The sequence below is a fragment of the Chroicocephalus ridibundus genome, chromosome 9, assembly GCF_963924245.1.
Source record: "Chroicocephalus ridibundus chromosome 9, bChrRid1.1, whole genome shotgun sequence".
Classification (NCBI taxonomy): Eukaryota; Metazoa; Chordata; class Aves; order Charadriiformes; family Laridae; genus Chroicocephalus; species Chroicocephalus ridibundus.
In genome coordinates this window covers 15,308,403-15,329,030 of record NC_086292.1, presented here as the reverse complement: position 1 = coordinate 15,329,030, position 20,628 = coordinate 15,308,403, and the positions used below count along the sequence as shown (strand labels likewise).

The 20,628-nt window shown below is 43.3% G+C and overlaps 1 protein-coding gene across 1 annotated transcript; it reads right to left on the bottom strand.

Moving 5' to 3' along the window:
* Positions 1-758: 758 nt before the first annotated feature.
* On the bottom strand, positions 759-19,976 carry LOC134521168 (transmembrane protein 182-like). Its single transcript, XM_063347334.1, has 6 exons — positions 19,934-19,976; positions 19,083-19,258; positions 16,391-16,508; positions 14,245-14,343; positions 11,503-11,640; positions 759-3,671 (listed from the first exon to the last, which is right to left on the bottom strand). The coding sequence occupies exons 2-6, from the start codon at positions 19,233-19,235 to the stop codon at positions 3,442-3,444; spliced, it is 738 nt and encodes a 245-aa protein (XP_063203404.1). The 5' UTR covers positions 19,236-19,258; positions 19,934-19,976; the 3' UTR covers positions 759-3,441.
* Between the last annotated feature and the right edge of the window lie 652 nt (positions 19,977-20,628).

Below are 20,628 nucleotides of genomic sequence, written 5' to 3'. Positions count from 1 at the left end.
CAGCTCTCCCCTGCAGGTTGCTTTGAAGAGCCAGCAGACCTCTCCAAACATGAAATTTTACCATATAATTTACCAAGACAGAGAACAATCTCCTCACCTCTGAAGGTGTGAGAAAGCAGCTATACACAGCAGTGATGCTCTCAGGGCTTGCTGGTCTCCTGGTCCCTCTCTCCTCGGGGTTTCTGCCCATCACCCAGCACCTTCTTGGCCTTGGGGGCTCTTTGGTTGCCAGTTTTCTGACTCGTCAGTACAAAAAGTTGGTCTGACCAAGGGAAAAAACTTTTATCATTAATTTTTGCCTCCCTGGTACGAGGGAACAGCTGAACAAAGAAGCTGCAGAGGCTCAATCTTTGGGTAACTTCCCCCAATCCCCATATCTCCCACAGGTTTAGGCAAGTCTCCCAATATCTTACTTCACCAAAATCAAGCTTTTTAATCTCAAGACATATAGCCTCTACTACGTAACACAGCATCCTGAGCACGATCCACAGGGCCTGTATTTTAAGACCCAGGATTCATTAATATTTCCTGCAGAGCATTCAGTAAGTAGCAAATAAAGCAGGAAGTGTCCCAGATGTTGGAAAGAAAAAATGGAATTATTCATTGCTTACTAACGTCAAATGCTAATGTGAGAAAAGCATCCTTGAAGAAATCCTTGACTAAAATTCATCAGAGTGATGTGAAATCACTGTTTTAATTATGCATTTTTGAATGTATTTATTAGTCCCGGTTCTGATCTGAGTTACAGATGTTTAACAGTGATAAGGGTCTACTGCAGTCTTTGGAATTACTCATGATTTATAATGACAAAACTTGGATCAGAATTAGGTCCTTGTCACTACTCTGTAATATCCTTTCATCAAACTTCTTCACATTCAACAGATGAAAGAGACAGTGGTTTCTGCAATTTCAAACCCTACCACTGAGTCCATTAGCTTGTTTTTTGAAATTTCTCCTCCAGAAAAGATGATTCGCACACGAAATTTTGTCTGCTTGAGTTATATTTGCCACAAGTAATTTGAGAGCAAAGGAATTAGTCTCTTCATCCCACCAAAATGATGTGTTTGGTTAACAGTTGTACTGCCTACAAGTGTTGCATTTTAACAGAGGAGGTAATTAATTTAGTTATGCTAGTCTATAATCTCATTCTCTGTATCGTTATTGTTGTGACTATTACAGTATGCTCAATATCATAGGGTTTTTTTAAAAAACCTCCATTCAAGAATGATTCCAAGTCGAGTGTTTTTCAAAAGAATGATGGAGTTTTAAACTATTGCTTGTTCTAGAGGTGATCCAGAATGAACAAGTCTCCAGGGATGGTTTACTCCCTAAGGCATGAATGCATGATTAAGCTAAATGTATTCCATAAATGCCTTGATGACATTAAACTAAATTTTTTAAAGAACAGATGGAGAAAGTTAATAAATATTTCATTCTATAATATAAAACTCACTTCTATATTCACAACTTCAGGGATCCTCAGCTTCATAGATATCAATAAGTCTGATGGATTTCTTGCTGCATTCTCATTCTTCTGCCCTGGTGTCTCTTATGGGATCATCATTTCTGCATGCTTGGATTGTTTTATGGGATCAGGGAAAGGCAAGTGACTGTAAATCTTGACCTCTTCTGCTCCTGGATTATATACTTTTATTCTTTGTGACCATAAGTGTTCATCTCTACACCGAATAGATAATTAAATGACAAAAATTATTCAAAGGGAATTTATAGTGAGAAATTATCACTTGGAGAACTGATGGGGCACAGGTATAACCCAAGGAGATACCATGAAAAGAACAGTTTAGAATGGCCAAATAAAACACTAAAATATCTGTGTGTTTGTAAATGTCATGAAACATCCATTCACTGGGAAAAAAACCTTCCCTTTTACCTCTATATACCGATTCTGTTCAAACAGATTTTCTATTAATGGAAAACAGTGTGAATTTTGCTTAAGAACTGTAGACCGAGCCTATTATTCATATGAAAGAACTAATCTTTACATGTGGGAATTACAGTTTCTCACTCTATGTTTGTCATGAATCTTGTAAAATAATAATTAGAACTTGCTCCAAAAGGAAAGAAACGCCAGACTTGAACAGTATTTTAGGAAGAGCATTAACAAACATTTCTATACTGCCAACAATCTTCACTGCATTCTAGGAGAGATTTACATTACCTTATTAATTAACTACACTGAGTCAATAGTATGACATAAAGCTTGGGAGATATATGTTTAGCACAAACTATGACATTCGTGAGAAAAGCGTGTATTTTTAGGAAGTTTGATTTAAAATTTATGCAAATGACTTCAGCAAGCAAGGGCCCAACAAACTACTTCAAAGCATCAAAATCCAGCCCAAAAAACACGACAAGCTCAAATCTTTGTCATTTCTCAAGTGTCTTTACAAACCTCCGCATATGCAGCATAAATTACTTCACCTCAATACCTCGATAGTTTGGTGTAGAATTAACATGCATAACTCTTCGTAGGACCACCACATTCTGTCAGTCAATGTACACCTGAGCCACTGCAAGAATTTAAAAGTATCTAAATGGTATATAATTTGTCTCTTTGGAGCTGACTCTTGTGTTACATCTGTAGAATACAGCAAAGTCCCATGGTCTACCATAACAAACAAAATAAAAAATAACAGTGCTATAGTTCCCACTCTCTTTCCCCCAGTTCTGAACACCTTTCTGGTTTGGGGTTGAGAATCGCCACAACATTGCTTCCGGAGAAAATATTAAATGCAGAGCAATGTGGTACTGTAAAGAAATACTAATAAATTCATGTTAGGTTTCATGCCACCCAAATTAGTTTATTCACTTATTGAAAGTTAGGTTAGGTCCAGGTACATTTGTATCTTCAGAATCAGGGCTTTTAACGAAAAAAAAAGTTTCTCATGTTTCCCGACATCCCATTAAAATGGTTGTCCTTTGACGTCAATTAGACCCAGCTAAAAAAAAAAATCATCCTTAATTGCTTTTCAGAAATAGACATTATAGCGTACACCATCACAGCCAGATTCGATTACCTTTTACAAGAAACAAGGGTGCTGGGAACAGTATAAAACTCCAGCTCTGCTGAATATGGATGCAGGGCTCCGCTGGCAGCCGGGGGGAGCTGCTTTTCACAGCGAAGGCTCTTCCTTGGGCTGCAGAGAAAAACGGTTCAAAAAAAACTGATGTAAAACATATAGACATGTCTAAATTTCTCCAAAGTGTAAAAATGTTGGAGCTGGACACTCAGCTGGGGCTGGTTTTGGACTGACAGTGGTTGGATGCTCAGTGCTCCATCCCTGCCTCCCCGTGAGTGAGTGTAATCATGCACCTACGCTGACAATTGTAGCTACAAAAACGATCGAGTCCTCAAACTTGCATACGTTTCATTACAAGGAGCATCACCAATTTTTCTCAAAGGCCTTCTCCAAATTTGTCTTACTCCAGGGACTTCATAATGTCTCTGCCGACCAGGTAGAAGAGGAGTCCGGACAGTAAAACCAGGGGCACCCCCGCTGCGGCGAACATGAACGACCACCCGTAGTACACGTGCACGGGTACATCGTCCATGCACTTCTCACTTCTCTCCAGAAGGATGTACTTCTGAAAATCAGCAGCAAACTCCTTCCACATCACAAACAGAAATATGAGCAGGAGAAATAAGCCTCCTGGAAAGAGAGACAAAGATGAGTTAGTTATTCTCCGCACGCGAAACAAAGAAATAAAACTGAGAAAGGACTGCAGCAGATTTCCATCTACTCTTGCAGGTCCTTTGCATCAAAGCTTAGCATTGCAGAACTATTATTCATGACATCGCTCTGCAGGTTCCGGTGGAAGCCAAGCCCGCCCGCCGTGGGACACCCGCACCATCATGCCCCACTCCTGCCTGGCTGCAGGCACTGACACCTCCTGCCCTCACCCCGGCGCCCTGAGGGCTCCGTTACAGCTGGGTACGGCCACGGAGGAACCATCATGAACACGGCTGATGTTCATGGGGCTAGCTCTGCACTCCTGTCTTAAAGGTGGGCTGTTTTGCCTTTTTTATTTTTAATTTGCCTGAGATGAGTGAGAAGGAAAGACTGAGACTTACTTTTTCCTTTTTTATATCTACCCTTCCAAGAAGTGTCAGATCCAATTTCCACCAGAAATGCAAAGATACAGGGATCGGTCCTGCTGATGGCTAAGCGTTATCTGGCGTCAAACCTGCCAAGCCCAGCCCTGGCACCAGCAGAGCCCAAGCAGATGCCGGAGTGGCTGCTCCAGCTTGTGGCAGTTCTCCTCCACATTTATGTTACCCTTCCTGAACCCAAGCTTTGCAACCAAGTATTAAAACACAAGGCAAGGAGTACAGACGATCCTATTTCGCAGAGAAATAGCACATAATAGAGTGGAAAAGGCACGTAGTCATGAGGTATTAATCTCAGATGGGCTTCTAAATTACAGAATAATTAAAAGAATAATAAACGGCTTATACCATGAGGCTAGAAAGTCTTTTTAGTGGCAAGTGAGACCTCCTTGGCCCTCCCCTGGAGCCAGGCGGGAGGAGGGCTGAGGCCACACTCAAGCCTGAGCGCAAGGTCAGGCTCCCGCTCTGTGAGGGTCTGGTCTCCTCGCAGCCCCCCAGGCCCTGCAGGATGCCCGCGACCCAAATAGCAGATCTCCCGTGAGACCTCACGCTCTCGTATTTCCAGATGCATACCCGTCGAAGGTCAGCGTTTGCAGGAAGATCTCGGTCACATCTGAAAAGCACGTGGTGACCAGGCACCTCCCGGACCCGGCGCAGCCCCAGGTGGGTTTGGAGGCTTCGGAGCTGTGATGGGAACCTCCTTTCCCCATAATTCAAAGTGATGGTGGTCAGAGCTAGCAGATCTAGCTCCCCCGTATGAAGCAGATGATAAAAACTAGTGTGGCCCAAATATTATTTACCATGTCACATTAGAGACTAAATACAATGCATTTTAAAGTCAGCATATATTAAAACTAAGCAGTGGTGTTTTGACGACAGATGTGAAAGCACTTCAGTAATATCTGATCTTGCTACTTCACAGCTAGAAGCTTGCTGGTTTTAAATGGTGCCTTATAACATACAGATATACACACATACACACACATATATGAAAGAAATACATCACAGATTATAATATTTTTATAGTAGAAGTGAACAGTTTGAAATTAATTTAGTTGACAAGTTACCACACAGTTCTGTGGATGTGTTGTGGCTTCTGCTGTATTTAATTCCTCCCCTTGCAATTTTTAAATCAAAGGTACTTGTACAATATTTACTTATTCTTCCTGGCAACTTATACACTACAAAATCCAACTCCCATGCTACACAAAGGAAGCGGGTAAAGCTTGACATTGGTATGTCTGCTTAGGAACGGTGGTTACTGAAACCTTGGTCAGAGAGAACCTGTTGGCGTTTAACTGTGTTTCTGCTTATAATGGATATAAGCACATCCGCTGCTACAAACCTCCACTTCACATTGTGTAGCCAAAAGAGAGACTTAAGTGAAAGTACAGAGGGTTCAAAGTCCTCCCTACGTGTTGTATGAAAATTGAAGCTATTCATCCTAAACTGTCATGTCCATTAAAGTGCCTCCTATACCCTAAAACTGCAAATCGAATCTTAATAATCAAAAATTGGTGTAACCATATGAATATACTTTACATCACCACACGCTGTCATTGCAAGCCATTCTCCCTTACATAGCAAAGTCTTTATGTTTGCTGGAGAGGCAGGCTAGGAGTTAAATAGCAGCTGTTGTAACATTTGCATGTTCATTGAGATTTTGATACCACTTGAAATTAAGTGCACAAATAAATATTTTACACTTAATATGATAGTTGTGTGCTTAAAATACCAATTATTCTACTATAAGAAAACGATTGCATGTTTAAATAGTTACATGTCCTTTACAAAATACAATATATTGATAAGAAGGCAATTAAGTCTTTATTACTGATGTAATTTAAAATTAAATTAATTAGATAGCAACTGAACCTTGAAAAGTGCTCTTTTAAAGATCAATTTCTATTTCATTAACTTATAATACCTACCGTAAGAGACGCAAATAAAAATGTAGCCCTGGCGGGACAGAGGACATGGCTAAGGTAACATACCTTTGAATTCTCCTACTTTTCTTTAAATAACCAGGGGTTTTGCATTGAATTGGCCCAGGACAATTTAGATGTCCTAAGCCTCATTTATGGAAGAAATGAGATTAAAACCTACCAGTTCTTACTAAGGAGGGTGCAGGGAAGCCCCGTGAGCGTGTGGCACCATCCCCGAGCTCACCAGGAGCTAAGGATGGGGAAACGGTCCCCGCCCTCGCCCCAAGAGAAGCGCCAGGTCTTGGTATGGAAGAATTTATTATTAAACAGGTACTGGAGGTGATGGCACAGCTACGGCATCTAAATTAAGTACATTTTCACACTCTGGGAAAATGACAAGAAAATGTAAAGTAAGCAGCCTTCTTCCCTGGAATAATTACAGATGAGTGGCAAGGAGTCCCTGGGATTTACACCATCTCCTTGGCGAGAAAAGAAAATCAAAAGGGCAGGTGCAGCTGAAGAAGGATGGTGGAAGCGCAGAAAGGGCATCTCATTGAAAACTGTTCAGCAAAAAAATGCTTACTTGAAACAATCACGAGTATTCATGAAAGTGCCTAAAATTTGTCACGCTTGTAGACATTAGTAGACTTTTCATAATAAGAATATCAGGATGTTTCACTCCCATATTACCAAAGTAAGTGTTTGGCATTTTTATTTTAAAATACTATTTTATTTTTGATTTTTCACCTTTCGAACAGGTCTCACTTTACCACCTCCTTTTCTGGGGCTTTTAGTCTCAGCCACATCACAAAGACATCTTCTTTCCCTGCCAGCCCCAAATGGCTTTTTATGTACAGAGACAGATTTCTTCCTACCTTGGGCAGCAAAATGAAAAACTGAAAAAAATCTAGTTTTCTGCCTGAGAAATGAGCCCAACGCCAGCACACGCACCTGAGACACAGGATGTCTGTTGGGTTTGGGTAAGTGAAGACCTCACCAAACCAGACCATCCTCGTGCTCCTCTCAGCATCCCTGTGCTTTCTACCACTGGAAAATTAGCCAAGTGATCTCTTTCTTCCTCTCCCTTCTCCCATCCCTTCATTAGGATGGTATGGAAAAAAAAAATTAACTGTGAAACACCATCTCGTAGCTGATGAGGTCAACGGCATCTTCTGGGGAAGGGCTAATTGCAAGAAAATTGAAGTAGGTTATTAAATCTTTCTCCTTTGTACACTACTCACTGCAGGACAATGAGCCCCGGCACTCCGTCCCCCCTCCCAGGAGAGCTGCACCTTCCTTGTGAGTAAATTGGAGTCGGGCTTTTTCTTTCTCTCACTTTATATCCTTGTGACACCTTTATAGCTGCTAATTGTAGGGACAGGTGAGTGAACTCAATCTTTAACTCTTATTCTGTGGAAGCTGCTGAACTTTCATGTAATCTGCTAATTACAAGAATAATGAACTTTGACTCATTCGCCTTTCTCACTAGTTGCCTCTTACGGATGTTAATAACGAGGAAATGGAGGGTGACCTTCAGCTGCCCTTCCATAACTGTCAGCCTTTACTGCACATGGGGAGCCTGAGATTACCAAAATGGAGATGCTTCATTTAGGAAGAGGAATCTGAGCACAAAATTCAGCACTTTAACTCACGGGACTGTCAAAGATGCCTTTTTTTTAATGCAGTCGGCTCACACTGAAGAACAGGTTGGTCTGAGCACATGCCATGCTCCTCTCGCAGGACCACGATGTGGCTCTGAAAGCGCAGGAGAGGCTTTGTGCTGCCTTTGCCCACTGGAAACAGCCCACAGACACAGTGATCCTATGGCTGTGGGACAGCACTAGCACGCCTGTGTGTGCCACACGAATCAGGATGCCGGAGAGACAGCACCGGGACCACAGCAGCTGAAAGTATAGACTGTACATGGTTCGTCATGTATTTGTGCTATCCAGTGTACAACACGCTGATAATGAGCTTCTCTTTACATTGTTTAACTTCACCTGGGATGTGCATCCTTATTGCTTGCTTTGAAAACTCACCGTAAGCTCACGCTTTGCCTTTGTGTTCCCCCCCAGAGCAGCCTCCCCACCCCTGAGCAAGCCACCAGGCAGAGCTCAGCTCAGTTTTTCACTTAAGCCTACAGCTGCGCAGCTGGTCCAGACGTATTAGGGCAGCGCCACAAGCTCAGCAACTGCCCTAGGTCTGGACAAAGCGTATGTCACTTCTAAGCTTGGTCTCAAAAATGCCCAAAGGAAATGAAAACCGAGGAGCACAAGTACAGAAAACTGAGGAGCCCGAGCAAAGTTGTCTCAGCAGTTCAAACAGTTTCCAGAAGCTGCAGTGCAGCATTCACCCAGCCCTCTCGGTGACATTGTAGTGATAATTAATCATATCGTCATCTGACGGTTGAAACAGGGGGACAATTAGTCACCAGGCGGTGTCTGCCTCCCCCTTGCAAGCACCGAAGCTAAGTCTGAGATGGCAAACGTTGGAAGGAAAGCAGCAGGCCGGCTATTCGCTGATGCAACTCGGGTGTTTTTGGGAGGAGGCTGGCAAGGATAACTGCCCAGCTGGGGCGGTAGATGTGCAAATGCAAGCAGCAGCAAATGTCAGATGGGCTCCGGCTGTATTTCCCAAGTCGCCCAGCAGAGGAAAGCATGGGGGACGGCTCCGGTCCTTTGAAAGGGCTCTCAGAAACGCCACCCACCGAGCACTACATTTGTTATGATAGCTGGCAGACAGTCAGATTTGTCTTCCTGAAAGCACAGTAAATAAAAGGCATCTCAGAGAGGAAACCCAAAGGGATCTAACTGAGCAATAACAATCTTCACCGTTTGGCGTTGAATTCCCCCTGGTGACGGAGGGGTACACGCAGCTCCTCAAGATCATGTCAGGCTGGTTAGCTATAAATGTGCTTGGGACTGCATTTGCACCAATAACAACTTTAGAGCCTTTCGGTGGTAAATGTAGCATCATTTTGCAATGATTAACCGCGGCTGTGATTTCATGACCTCAGTGTGGGCTGCTACCAAAGCGGGTAGAGGGAGTTTATGGACGGAATAAAGTTGCATATAAAGGATGCCCTGAGAGGCCGGGCATCTTCAGCCGTGGTCCCCCATCTCACCATCCGACTGCCAAACCACGTTCCCACTCTACAAATTGCCAGCATTTTCACACTTCCTCAAGGAGAGATCATTTCTGCGAGGGAGGTTAATTAACACTGACCCGGCAAGCCATGATTAGAAGACAAGATGCGCTTTCTCCTGCGTCGTCTCTTTCCACTTCCACTATCCGAAGGAAAGGGACAGCTAGGGAGTTGAAGCTGTATTAAATCTATTGTTCCTACTGCTTAGCACAATCATGCAAAATATTTTTAGAAGGGATAATGAGAAAATAACCATGAAGGGATGCATCCCAAATCCATCAGGAAGCCAGTGCCAAGCAGGATCCAGAGGTCTGAGTACAGGATACCACCCCCAAAAAAAAAAGGTTTAGCTGAAACTCCAAGCAAACTTTGCTGAAAATGCTGAACTAATATTGCATTGTCCTAGCTATCATTTAGATTGAAAATTTAGCAGTTTAGCTGAACTCGTTCCTCCTAATGACAGTTAATAACAATGATGGCTGTTCAGATTAAAACTGCTTTAATACAAACTTCGATTTAAACAGCAGCATCTTTGTCTTACGCCAAGAGGTTTATGTGATGCATAATCAACTCTTCAAAAAAGTGTTAAATTCTATGCCCCAACCTTTTAATCAAGTAAAGTGCAAAAACAATGAAAAAAATGGAATACAGTGATTCAATACTACTCAACACCCTTTTCTGTGTGGTATTTTGTTTATCTAGTCAGTGTCAGAAGGTGATTAATCTCAGGTTTTCCACTTGGGCTGAAAGTTGAGTGTTTTGAAGAAGTAGGGCTTTAACTGAGGTAGCCAGAGTGTCATATCTGAGAGGATTCACATATTTGGCCCTAGTCTCAGAAGAAGAAACTACTTCAACGCACGCATGTGTCAAGTGGCCAGCACTACCCAGTAGAAGGCACTGGTACCTGATGGAGATCTGATAGCAAGATGTCTTGCATTCCCAAATGAAATCCACGCGTGCCAAACCACATGAAATTTAGCTTTAGAAAAATTAAGTCCAACCAAGCATTTATTAAACTATATAAGAGAGAGATAAACTGACACCCACAGGCTTGCTGGCCTCACTTCAATAACTGAAGACCTGGAGGCAAATAGAAAATTGGACAAAATGCAAAGCGAATTAGCAGAGGTAGGTAGGGCCACATTGATTTAGTGCCTTCCCGATTTTTTAGACAAACAGATAGATGTCATCTAGCTTCATTTTAACAAGCAGCTCAGCTGGCATCACATGGTTAATTATTAGTACATCTGGAGGAGACAGAAATTAGGAGAGGAGCTATAAAATGGATAGGGAGCTAAATAACGGGGGGAAAAAGTAAAACGTGATAATAGCAGGGCATGCTGAGATTGGAAGGAGTTTAGGTGGAGTTCCTCCAAGGTCAATGTTGATACCTTTCTTGTTAAATATTTTCATGAATGTTTTCAGCCCCAAAAATCTTGGGGACGCTCAAAGCCCAAACTGGGAGCAAAGATATTGGCTCGTGTTCGATTCATGCCGTGTATGAGGAAGCAGGACCTGGTGCAGGATCTGTAATTAATCAGCGGTTTTTCACAGAAAAGTCTGACTTCATAATGAAGTTCTTCACTCGGCATGGCTCAGCTGAGCTCCAGCCTTTAGCTGCTTGAGTCGCAAAAAACCCTTTTTTTCTGAGTTTGAATCACTGTTATAAATCAAGTATTTCTACTAGTTAAGCCAGTTATTCCTTCTCAAATACAGAAAAGGAAAAAGCCCAAGTGATAATTCAGTGGAATCATTTGTAATGGTAGTGGGAATAATGAATAAATGCCTATTTTTAATTCATTTTCCTGCTGTGCCACCGCTTTATCTTTTCAGGTTTTGTTAAGCCAGCCCTCCCATTTTGAATCGCCGGGTATGCCTTTCATCGCTCAGTGGGTTTCCAGCTCTACCAGATGTTAGCAGCGGAGACAGGAGAGGCCCAAATGCAAAGACTGACTTAGGGGAACAGAGCATGGCTGATTGCTGCCCAGGGTTAATGCAGCTACGGACTTTACTAAAATAAAAGGCTCTGCTCCTCTGGGTTGCATAGAAGAGTATGAAAAAATAAAAAAGAAAAGTATTTTTCCTAAACCCCAGCCTCCCTAGGACTGAGGACTATCTTGCTAAAGCTTGTCTGAGCACAGAGGTTTAATTCCAGTGGGGGAAGAAGGAAATCATTTACTCCAAGTCAGTGCAGCTCCCAGCAGCGCCCCCATCTCCCCGCAGCAGAGCCCCATCCACGGCTGCCTCCCCGTCCCTGGCACGCTGCATTCCTGCCCCAGCCATATCCCATTACCGCCGCTTACCCGAGGCGAGGAGGAATCCGCCTCCGACTTTGTAGGACCGGGGGCTGACAAAGGGCACGCCGCACACCAGCAGCAGCCCTCCCACCAGCCCGGCGGCAACTGCCAGCATGATGAACGCCGTCCAGAAGCCTCTGTACACTGCACGGTCAAAAAGAGTAAAGTCAGGGGAAAGGAGATAAAAAGCAGGTTTCTTCAGTCCATGCTTAACTCCTGCTTCAGTAAAAGCAATAACCTGTAACACTGCTCATGCTAGGCAGAGCTGGAGCTCCTGCTTTGCTAACTCCCTGCAGCGGCATGGGTGGCATGTGCCTGGAACCGGTGCACGTTCAGGTTGAATGTCATGCCCTACATAATGGGATTGGAATGAGTAAAAGGGATTGGAAGGGTTTGCCAGGGAAGCACTCCACAAAAGGGCTGAGGGTAAAGGACACCATGCCTAGCTGTGCCTGTGGGAGATGGAAGAGCTTGGCAGGAAAGGAAAGGAAATAGCAAAATTTGGAGAGGTGGAACCAGACCACATCTTTGTTCCATTTTAATTAACACTTACAGAAGGTGCCAGGTTCCAAGTTTAAAATAAAGGCGTTTTTTGTTAGGGAAAGCAGGAGCTCATGGATCCCATTAATGGCCTTGCTTGACTCCAAGTAAGAGAACAAGGCAAGAGAACGGCTGCCTGTTCATCCGCTGAATTTTGGGGTTTTGCTGTGACTTCATAGAACCATGCCAGCCAGAGCTGAGCAAGCTTGCGTCCATCACATCCCATGGGAGGGGACATAGCCCACTAATTTCAGTCTCCCAGTAGCCTAGTCTCTTCCAGTCACTGCCACAAACCTTGGCCAAAGGTGGTGGTCTTCAGGCAGAGACCCTCCGATACCCTGCTCCCCGTTCCCCTGATTTATCCGATCCCCTCGGACCACTGCGTCTTGCTCTGCCTGTTGTTTTTTCAGAAGCTCTAGTTAGAGAGATTTAAGCCAAGCACGAGCAAGTGGGTAATGCTGAAATGATTCACACTTGAAAGAAAAATGATACAGAGAAGATGCGTTTTACTCATTTGAAACCATTTTGTCAGGAGAGCCACTTAGGGAGAGATAAGTATCTTGAACTCTCCAAAACCACAGAATTCATTTTCATGTTTAACCTCCCGTCACCCGTCTCTCTCAGGGAGCCTAAGAGGATGCAGATAAGGCAGAATTATCTCTGGAGCAGGTAATAGCTGGAGGACCCCTCTTCTTGGACGGCCTCCTGTTTTGTCATCATTTGCATATGAGAATGGACTGGTTTGAAATAAAATGAGTGAAAACGACAGGAGGGAGCATCTGCTCTCTGCAGATGTCCGAATGCTTTGCAGCGGGGTTGGTGCAGCAGAGGAGCCCAATGCTCCCGCTGCCCTAAATGTGGGTGCTGAGACACCCCCATGTCTCCGGGGACCAGAGCAGGGTGGGTGCCGGGAGCCTCCAGGGAGAGCCCCTGTGCAGAGCCGGTCCCCAGCACCTTCCCAGGACCTGTCCCAACGGGCACTTCTGGGAGGCAGCTGAAGAGGGTTTCATAGCAAGGGCTGACAGACAGGCACAGATGCCTCCAGGGCCCTTTATTTAGTATGGAAAAAATAGTGTGTTTATCAGCGAGATCATTCAGAAACAAGACGTCATGCCTGCCTCTCCTAAGCAGAAAAAATCCCACCGCTTAACCCTCATCCTTGCTGCACACAGCCTGCAACAGGCTCCTCCTCCTACTGTCGGCAGGTCCCTCATATCCATTTTACACTACGGCGTGTTCCCCGAGGCAGGAATCTTGCACAGCACAGCAAAAGAAACTAGCGGCTCTCCCTCACATGCCTCTACTGACAAATGTAGGGCTTTTTAATTAATTCCTCGTAAAAAAAAAAATAAAAAAAAATAAAAAAGGTACTGCTAAAGGCTAAGGAAAAGGTCAAGATGTTTGTTTGTGCAGTATGCCTGCCCCGAATCCCCGGAGGCAACGCAGAGTGATGCACACTATTTAAAGAAATCAATTCATTTCAAAAAAGATCATTGAATTAATTCTAGCTGCTGCCACCAATTTAGCAAATTAAAATTCCTAACAGCAGCTGATTCATTAAAGAACTCTGAAAATATAGAGAAACATAAATAAAAAGGGAAGCAGTTGAAAGGAGAGCTCTCCAACTGTGTCATATTCAGTGTATTAAAAATAAGCCAGTCACTTATATGGATCTTCTAGAAATTTGGTCTTTAACCGATTTTCCAGTGTTTGTTTATTTTGTGTTGCAACAAATCAACACCAGAGCTCTCCCAGGAAGTCAGACTCTGGAAACAAGTCAGCACTGGGCTGCCACAAGCCTGCAGCCCAGGAGAAATTATTTTTCTTGCTTGACCATGGGGTCTGTATTTGGCCATGGGGCTGAAGCCTTTTGTCTCCAGCTCCTCCCAGCAAGTGAGGAGGTAGGAGAGAGTGGATTTAGCACCTTCCCTTGCCCATGGGAGTATGCGCTGAGCTCGCAGTGGGAGGGTACATGGTTCATGGCCAGGCATGGCTGACTCTGGAGAAGACCCAGAAGAACATCTCAATGTGCTCATGGCTTGGGGCAGTCAACTAAACAAGGCCATTTTGTAAAGGAGCTTTCCAAAATCTTGGTCACGATTGGCCACATGCATTTACAATGAGAGAACTGCAGCACTTACACACATCATAAATCTCTGCCCAACCACTTGGGAAAGGAGCTACCGAGGGAGCAGGAAAGAAACTCACCTGCGGTCGTGTCATAGGAAGGATGGGGGAAAGGTCCAGGAGCAATGGGCAGCGGAAAGAGGTAGCCATGCATGCAGAACTTGGGGTGTGCTTGACTGGCTGAAAAAGAACAACAACAAAAAAAATCCCTGTTTGCTTTTATTCTCTGCAAAATCACAGTTATAATATTCAGATGGCAATGTGCTATTCTGCAAAACCTACAAAACCCTCACTGAAATCAGAAGGCTGGGGAGTAAAGAAGGATAGTAAATCGTGGTTAGAAAGAAAAAAAAGAAAAAGAAAAAGAAGAATGATGAGAGAGGGGAGATATAACAGGATCTGAGACTGCTGCCCATACATCATCTCATCTTCATAATCGGAGTCTAAGGTGGGCATAAATCTTGAAAGACGGAGCAACTTCAAATCAGTGTAAATATTCCCACTGCTGTTTTCCTCCAGAAAATGTGTCAAACCGCCTGGAAGGGGCAAAGGTATTTGGGTACCAGAACAAGCTACCTTACAAGACGTCCAGTTTGTGAGAAGGGAAAGCACAATTAGAACGAAAGTGCCCCATCAATATTAATACCACTGAGGCTTATCATGATTAACGGTAATAGAATGAATGTTAAATGAATTAATTAATGGTTGGCCACTTATTTAAATATGTTCCCCAGCTCAAAGGAACACTTTATAATAGGTGGACATTAGTTCATGCTAAATTGACTATGGAATACCTATTGAATTAATTATTACATCCATGAGAGCAGCAAATTAATTTGCCGTGATCAATCCTATTATAATAAATACCTAAAGAAGTAATACAAATTTGCCAGTTATCAGAAAGAGTCATTTTACTTCAGGTAACATTATATTATATCATGTATTTCCATATAATGTAATTAGATAGCAAACTCCTTTCTCTCAAGCCTGTCCTTTTTTATCAAAAAATTTCTGTGTGAAAAATCTCACGTTGTTCAGTTGAGCGGTGGCAGTAACTGTTCCTGCAAGATTTTACAGGAAACTCAGGTCAGGGACCGGGGGACAGCAAAGTCGTCTGAAGTTTTAATCACTGCAGAGGAAATTTATTGTGGGGACCTGCATTATGTGCAGCCAAATGCCCTGCGAGGAGATCATGCTGCTCCACAAGCACGTAAGCACCTTTGAGGGGACTGAAGCAGCAGCGAGCACAGGGCCAAGGCTTTTGCAGTGTTTAAAACCTTTGCAGAACTTATTTAAAATCTCTTTCTTTTATTCCAAACACTTCTCTAGGGTTGTGGTATCCCAGGGAAAGGATGTCCTCTAATTACCCGCTGTGCACTAATGCGGCTGAGGTGGCTGCTGGCTTGGCCGCCGGCAGGGCTGGTGCCAGGCATGCTGTGGGGTGGGCTCACTCCTTTGCTCTTTCTGGTGGGAGCACCTGGTTCATTGGGCCAAGACCCCACACTTCACTGCATGTGGGCCACCAGTCCAGCACCAACTGGTCTCTCAGAACAGGTTTCACCTTCTTCTTCAATTTGTTTTGAAGAGTGAATGTGCTTGCAGAGAAAAAAAAATTATTTTGATCCGTCTCTGTGTATTCGCAAGTGTAATTCCAATGACCATAAAAAGAAAAGAGGCAAGATCTTAAAATAAAGGTTTTGCTTGCTTAAGAGCATAAACACATGCAGTTACAGCTCTTCATGCCCCACCAGTGCCCACTGCTAGAGGTTCTGGGAGACCACACAATTGTCCATCCAGCCTTCCCTGTGCTGAAATCAGTGGGAGGTGGGAACAGTCCAATAGCTGAAAACGTGAACAGAAGTGCAATACATGGGCTCAAATTTAGCAGACCTTAGCTGAACACAAACATCAAGAGATACAGGGGAGAGTTGTCCTTGCTGGGGGAAGACACCACTCCATAAGACTTTGTAGGTGATATATTAAATGGCATCAAGAGGTTCCCACATTTCTGTGAACAAGCCCCCTCTGAGAGCAAAATCCAAGTCAAAAAAAGAGCACAGAAAGGGTAAGCCAACTTTGCTTTTGACAGAGAGATGATGAGAACAAAAAAAATACGAAATAAAATAAAGACAACTGTCTTCTCATCCCTGGGAGCCCTTGTTGTGCTTGTTTGCAATTCAAACTGTGAGAGAATGCCGTGAATGTGGTGCAGTGACATTGTACTCACTGTACCAGAAGGTCCAGATGGTCTCCGGGTGGCCCTCGCCAAAGAACCAGCACCGCCAGAAGAAGCCCTCGTGATGGAAAGTGAGGATCTCCTTCCTGACCTCTGTCAGCGTTTCAGCCTGTGGAGGAATGAAAGCCCAAGCTGATACACCTTTGGAAAGGTTGAAAGTGTGTATTTTTTGCTTAGGCAGTTGTTGCTTTCATTTTTTTGTTGGAGTTTTCATTTTTTGTTGTTTGAGTTGGGTTTGGAGGGTTTGGGGAACAGGGAGGCAGCTGCTGTCCTTGACTTTCTGCTGTATCAGAGCTATAAAATGTTCTGATAATAAACCATCCTGCAGACCTTCACAAACCAGTTTCTTATTTCTCTAAGATCTTTGACCCACTGAGTGCCAGAGCTGGATGGGTATGCCAGGCAGCAGAGCATTCTGTGTGTATTCTACTTAAATACTTTCCTTAAGTAAATTTTACTGCTGTTGTAACTGGTTGGAAGCAGTTTGATTACCAGGTAAGTAATTTTAGGGGTGACACAATGCAGTGGTTCAGATGTCCCTGCTATTCTGCAGGATCCATGTAAGGTCCAGATTAACCCCAGAAGACAATCCAACTCTAACACTCCCATTGAGCCTCTTCCAATCAGCAACCCAAAAGTTTTCTTCTTTCTCTCCCTCTGCTGAGCCCAGTCGAAGTTATGCTAAACCTATGTGAGACAGAAATCACTCTTTGCCCGCACCAGTCTTCTTATAGACCAGGAGAGGGATGCTGACAATTTTCCCTTTGTTGGTGAGTCTACTTCAACCCTGAGACCAAGCCTGCGACCACAGGGTTTAGGTCTTTCCAGAAGGAAGGATATTGAAAAGTTGAGTCATCGACTATTTACCAAAAAACTTATAAAAACTATAGCCAAAATCAATTTTGCCTTTATCACGTACAATTTGGTAAAGGAGACATGACTGTTATACAATTACATTTTGTGGAGGATGGAGAAACTCCATACAGGGCTGGACCCTGTGAAGTGGAGAAAGGAGACGGGACTCAACAGGGAGGTGCTAGAAGATACTTCTCTCACCTCGAGGTTTGTACGCATCAAGTTATGACCACTTCCAGAGCTCTGACCTGAACCTCCTTTTACTTTCAGGATAAAATACTAACTATGACAATGGTAACATGCAGCCCTCAAACTTCATCAGTTGGATGGCTGCTGACTTGAGTGCATCTACAGCACATTTAATTGCTGTTTGGCAGATACTCGAGACTATCCTTATCTGTAAGGGACAGGATTTGCCAGTTTAAGAAAAGGCAGAGAAGGTAAAACCAGCCCATTGTACACAACTGGTAACTGAAATAGAAATAATAGAAACAGTGTCTGAAATAGAAATAAAATAGCTCAGAGGAAAGAGTAAGAGCAGTTCCTATTTCTGCCTGGTGCTTTTGAAGTCGTTTTGCTTAGGTGACAGGCACACTAACACTTGGCCAAGAGCGTATCTGACATGTTTGAGATGCTTCTTCATGTCGTGCAGTGCAACGTTTCTAGTCTCTCCACTTTAAAAGACAACAGCACAAACAAAAATCTGAAACAATTAACATTGTCATTTCCCAAGTGCATAAAAACTGAGCAGCACTCCTCTGTCCATGACTCTCTGCCATCTCCGGGGCTTCACTGTGCTGCTTTAAACAGTAAAGACAGTGTCCTCTGCCAGGCAGTTTTTCTATCAGAATTTTTTTTTTCAACAAAGTAATTTGGAAACATCACTCAAGCGAACAGTGTCCTACATTTGATTATGGGATTCTGAAATGAAAGAAAGTATTTCTTGCTGGCATCATGATGCTTACCCAGTGTGACTCACCACACCGGAAAAAAAAAATCAAACATAATTGGATTGAACTTTGAAGTAACAAAAAGTCTGCACACAACAAGGATCTTCCTGTCATTTTGTAATTGAAACCATACATTGATCGGCACAAAAACATTTTTGAAGAGTGGGTGGCTCAGGGAACTGATCTGGTTGTTATTTCATTGAAGAGTTAGACAACAGCAAGGGCAGCTAAAATCAAACTTTCGAAAGGATCTATAAACAAGTGATAGCAGCAGTTAGCACTAAAATACCAAATTGTCCTTTGAAAATTACATTTCCTGCTAACTAAAATCCTATATAAATCTTAATTTAAAAATATATAGGCCGCCTCTTGTTAGACGAGCAGGAATTCTTGTCTACTCTGTTCTGCGTCTGATGTTCGCTTTTGTTTTCTGTCTGTGCTGTAGTCATATCACTTCAGATGTAAATGATTGCCAAGTCCTACACTTTAAAATATGAACTATTTTTAAATGAAGAAACTACAGAGGAAGAAATCTTTTAATGGCAAATATCAGGAGATATCTTTTGTCTTTAGAGGCAAATGCTGTCAACAAGTAAAGCTCTTACATTTTTGCCTTTCATTCCCTAATGTTCGTATCTGCCAGATTACAGAGGTGCTGTCTTAATGTTGCCTAGATGCACTTTACTTCAGTCAAAATGCTAGATACTGTGGAAACGCTGGTTTGGATTTTAAAGTTACCTCAGACTGGTACTTTACGTTAGCAGGTCACTTTCAATGAGCATAAATATTATCACAGATTTAAAAATTTTAAAATATAAAATTTTAAATTATTTAAATGAGTCCTTTCTTCCAAAGTGAGACAAGATTTCAGAGTTTACCTCCCCAGCCTGCAGAGTGCTATTCCCACGCTCGAAGATGCCGCAGGTCTCCGTAGCCAGAAGCCAGTAATCCGTCCCAAACGCGATGAGGAAGAGCAACACGCCGGTGCCGCCGAGGATCCCGGCTGCGAGAGCCGCTACTCCGGCCTTCATGGGGCAGCAGGTAGGCAGCAGAACTGGAAATCGGAAAAGAAGAAAAACACTGAAATTTCCAGTGTCACTGGAAAAGGGGGACGAGAGAAGTGCTATTTTCAGACACAGATAAGAATCTTCTCCTGGCTGGTGTGAGTTTCAGTGGGTGGTGGGAACAGAACTAATAAAAGCAGATGACCTGGCGTAACCAAACAGCTGTGGCATTAAGGAACATGACAAATAGCTATTGAGACAGAGCGGGAAGATTTCCAAATAAACACATGGCTGTTTATTTCAGAAGAGCACTGCAGAGAGCCCTTAGCCTTGGCTGGTCAGGCAGCGTCCGTAGGTCATGAGCGGTTACAACACAGAACTGCCCAGGACACTGGAGAGTTTTTAAAACCCCATTTGGGCATGAGATAAGCAGAAAGGCTGTGCACGGCTTGAGCAGATCTGAACTCAAAGATTTTTACCACATCATGGCGTCCGCAGCCATTGCTGTGAGATACCTTCAGCCATGTCCTCGCAAGAGCAGTATAGAAGCGGCACTTCTGGAATATGTGTCTCCTTCAGCTGCTGCTTGCTCTGAACAAAACACTAAAGCAGCTTTCACACAAAGTAGCCCCAGAGATGTGATGCAATCAACCCCTGCAAACACATTTAAATTGGGTCGATCCACGTCTAGCTAGACAAGGAGCGTTAAAATTGGGCGTACATACCAATATACCTTGAGCGTCTTGCTATGCAGTTGTAGAAGGATGTTCCCTCTCCTGCCACAGAGGAGCAGACTATATAGTGTCCATGCCTCTCCCACTGCCCAAGTCTGCTGTGGAAGAAGTGTCTTATGGGGACAAGGACACTCCTGCATGGAATTTTGCTGCTATTTAGTTCCTAATGTTTTATTTTTCTGCTGGAGCATCTGCTGTAGATGACTGCCAGGAATGGGATGCCAGACTAGGAAAATTATAATTTATGTAGGGCAATAACTGCATTTCTGTGACATGCCAGTAGTCTGGAGGAAGAAATATAAATTACAGTGAAAATTCCAGTTCTGGTTTTCTAACCTTAGCCTAAGTCATGACCTGTTCTAACAAGCGGGATAGATGAAGACATCGACTTCCTTATCCTACAGGATTGTGGGTGGCCAAATTAATTTCCAAATTAATTTAATAGGTAAAGTTAACTGCGAACATATGGGCATCCCAGAGAAATTCACACTAGTTAGGGAAACTGGAGAGGGCTGGGTAAAATTTTGACTACACTTCTAGCCAACTGTTGAGGCATATCGGCTGATGAATGTGCTCGTTCTTCTTCTATGAGCACAATAGACTTTAAATTACAATAATTTATTCTATCCTCTGCATTGTTCTTTCTTAAATATTGCAGGCTAGGATAGCTTTTAAATAATACATTA

Bases quoted from the DNA above. Each gene is read 5' to 3' on its own strand.
- LOC134521168 (XM_063347334.1), bottom strand. From the start codon at position 19,235: ATGAAGGCCGGAGTAGCGGCTCTCGCAGCCGGGATCCTCGGCGGCACC. The intron at 16,509-19,082 runs GTAAACTCTGAA...ATTCCTCCACAG, and splicing joins GCACTCTGCAGGCTGGGGAG to GCTGAAACGCTGACAGAGGT. The intron at 3,672-11,502 runs GTAAGCGGCGGT...CTCTCTTTCCAG, and splicing joins CGGATTCCTCCTCGCCTCGG to GAGGCTTATTTCTCCTGCTC.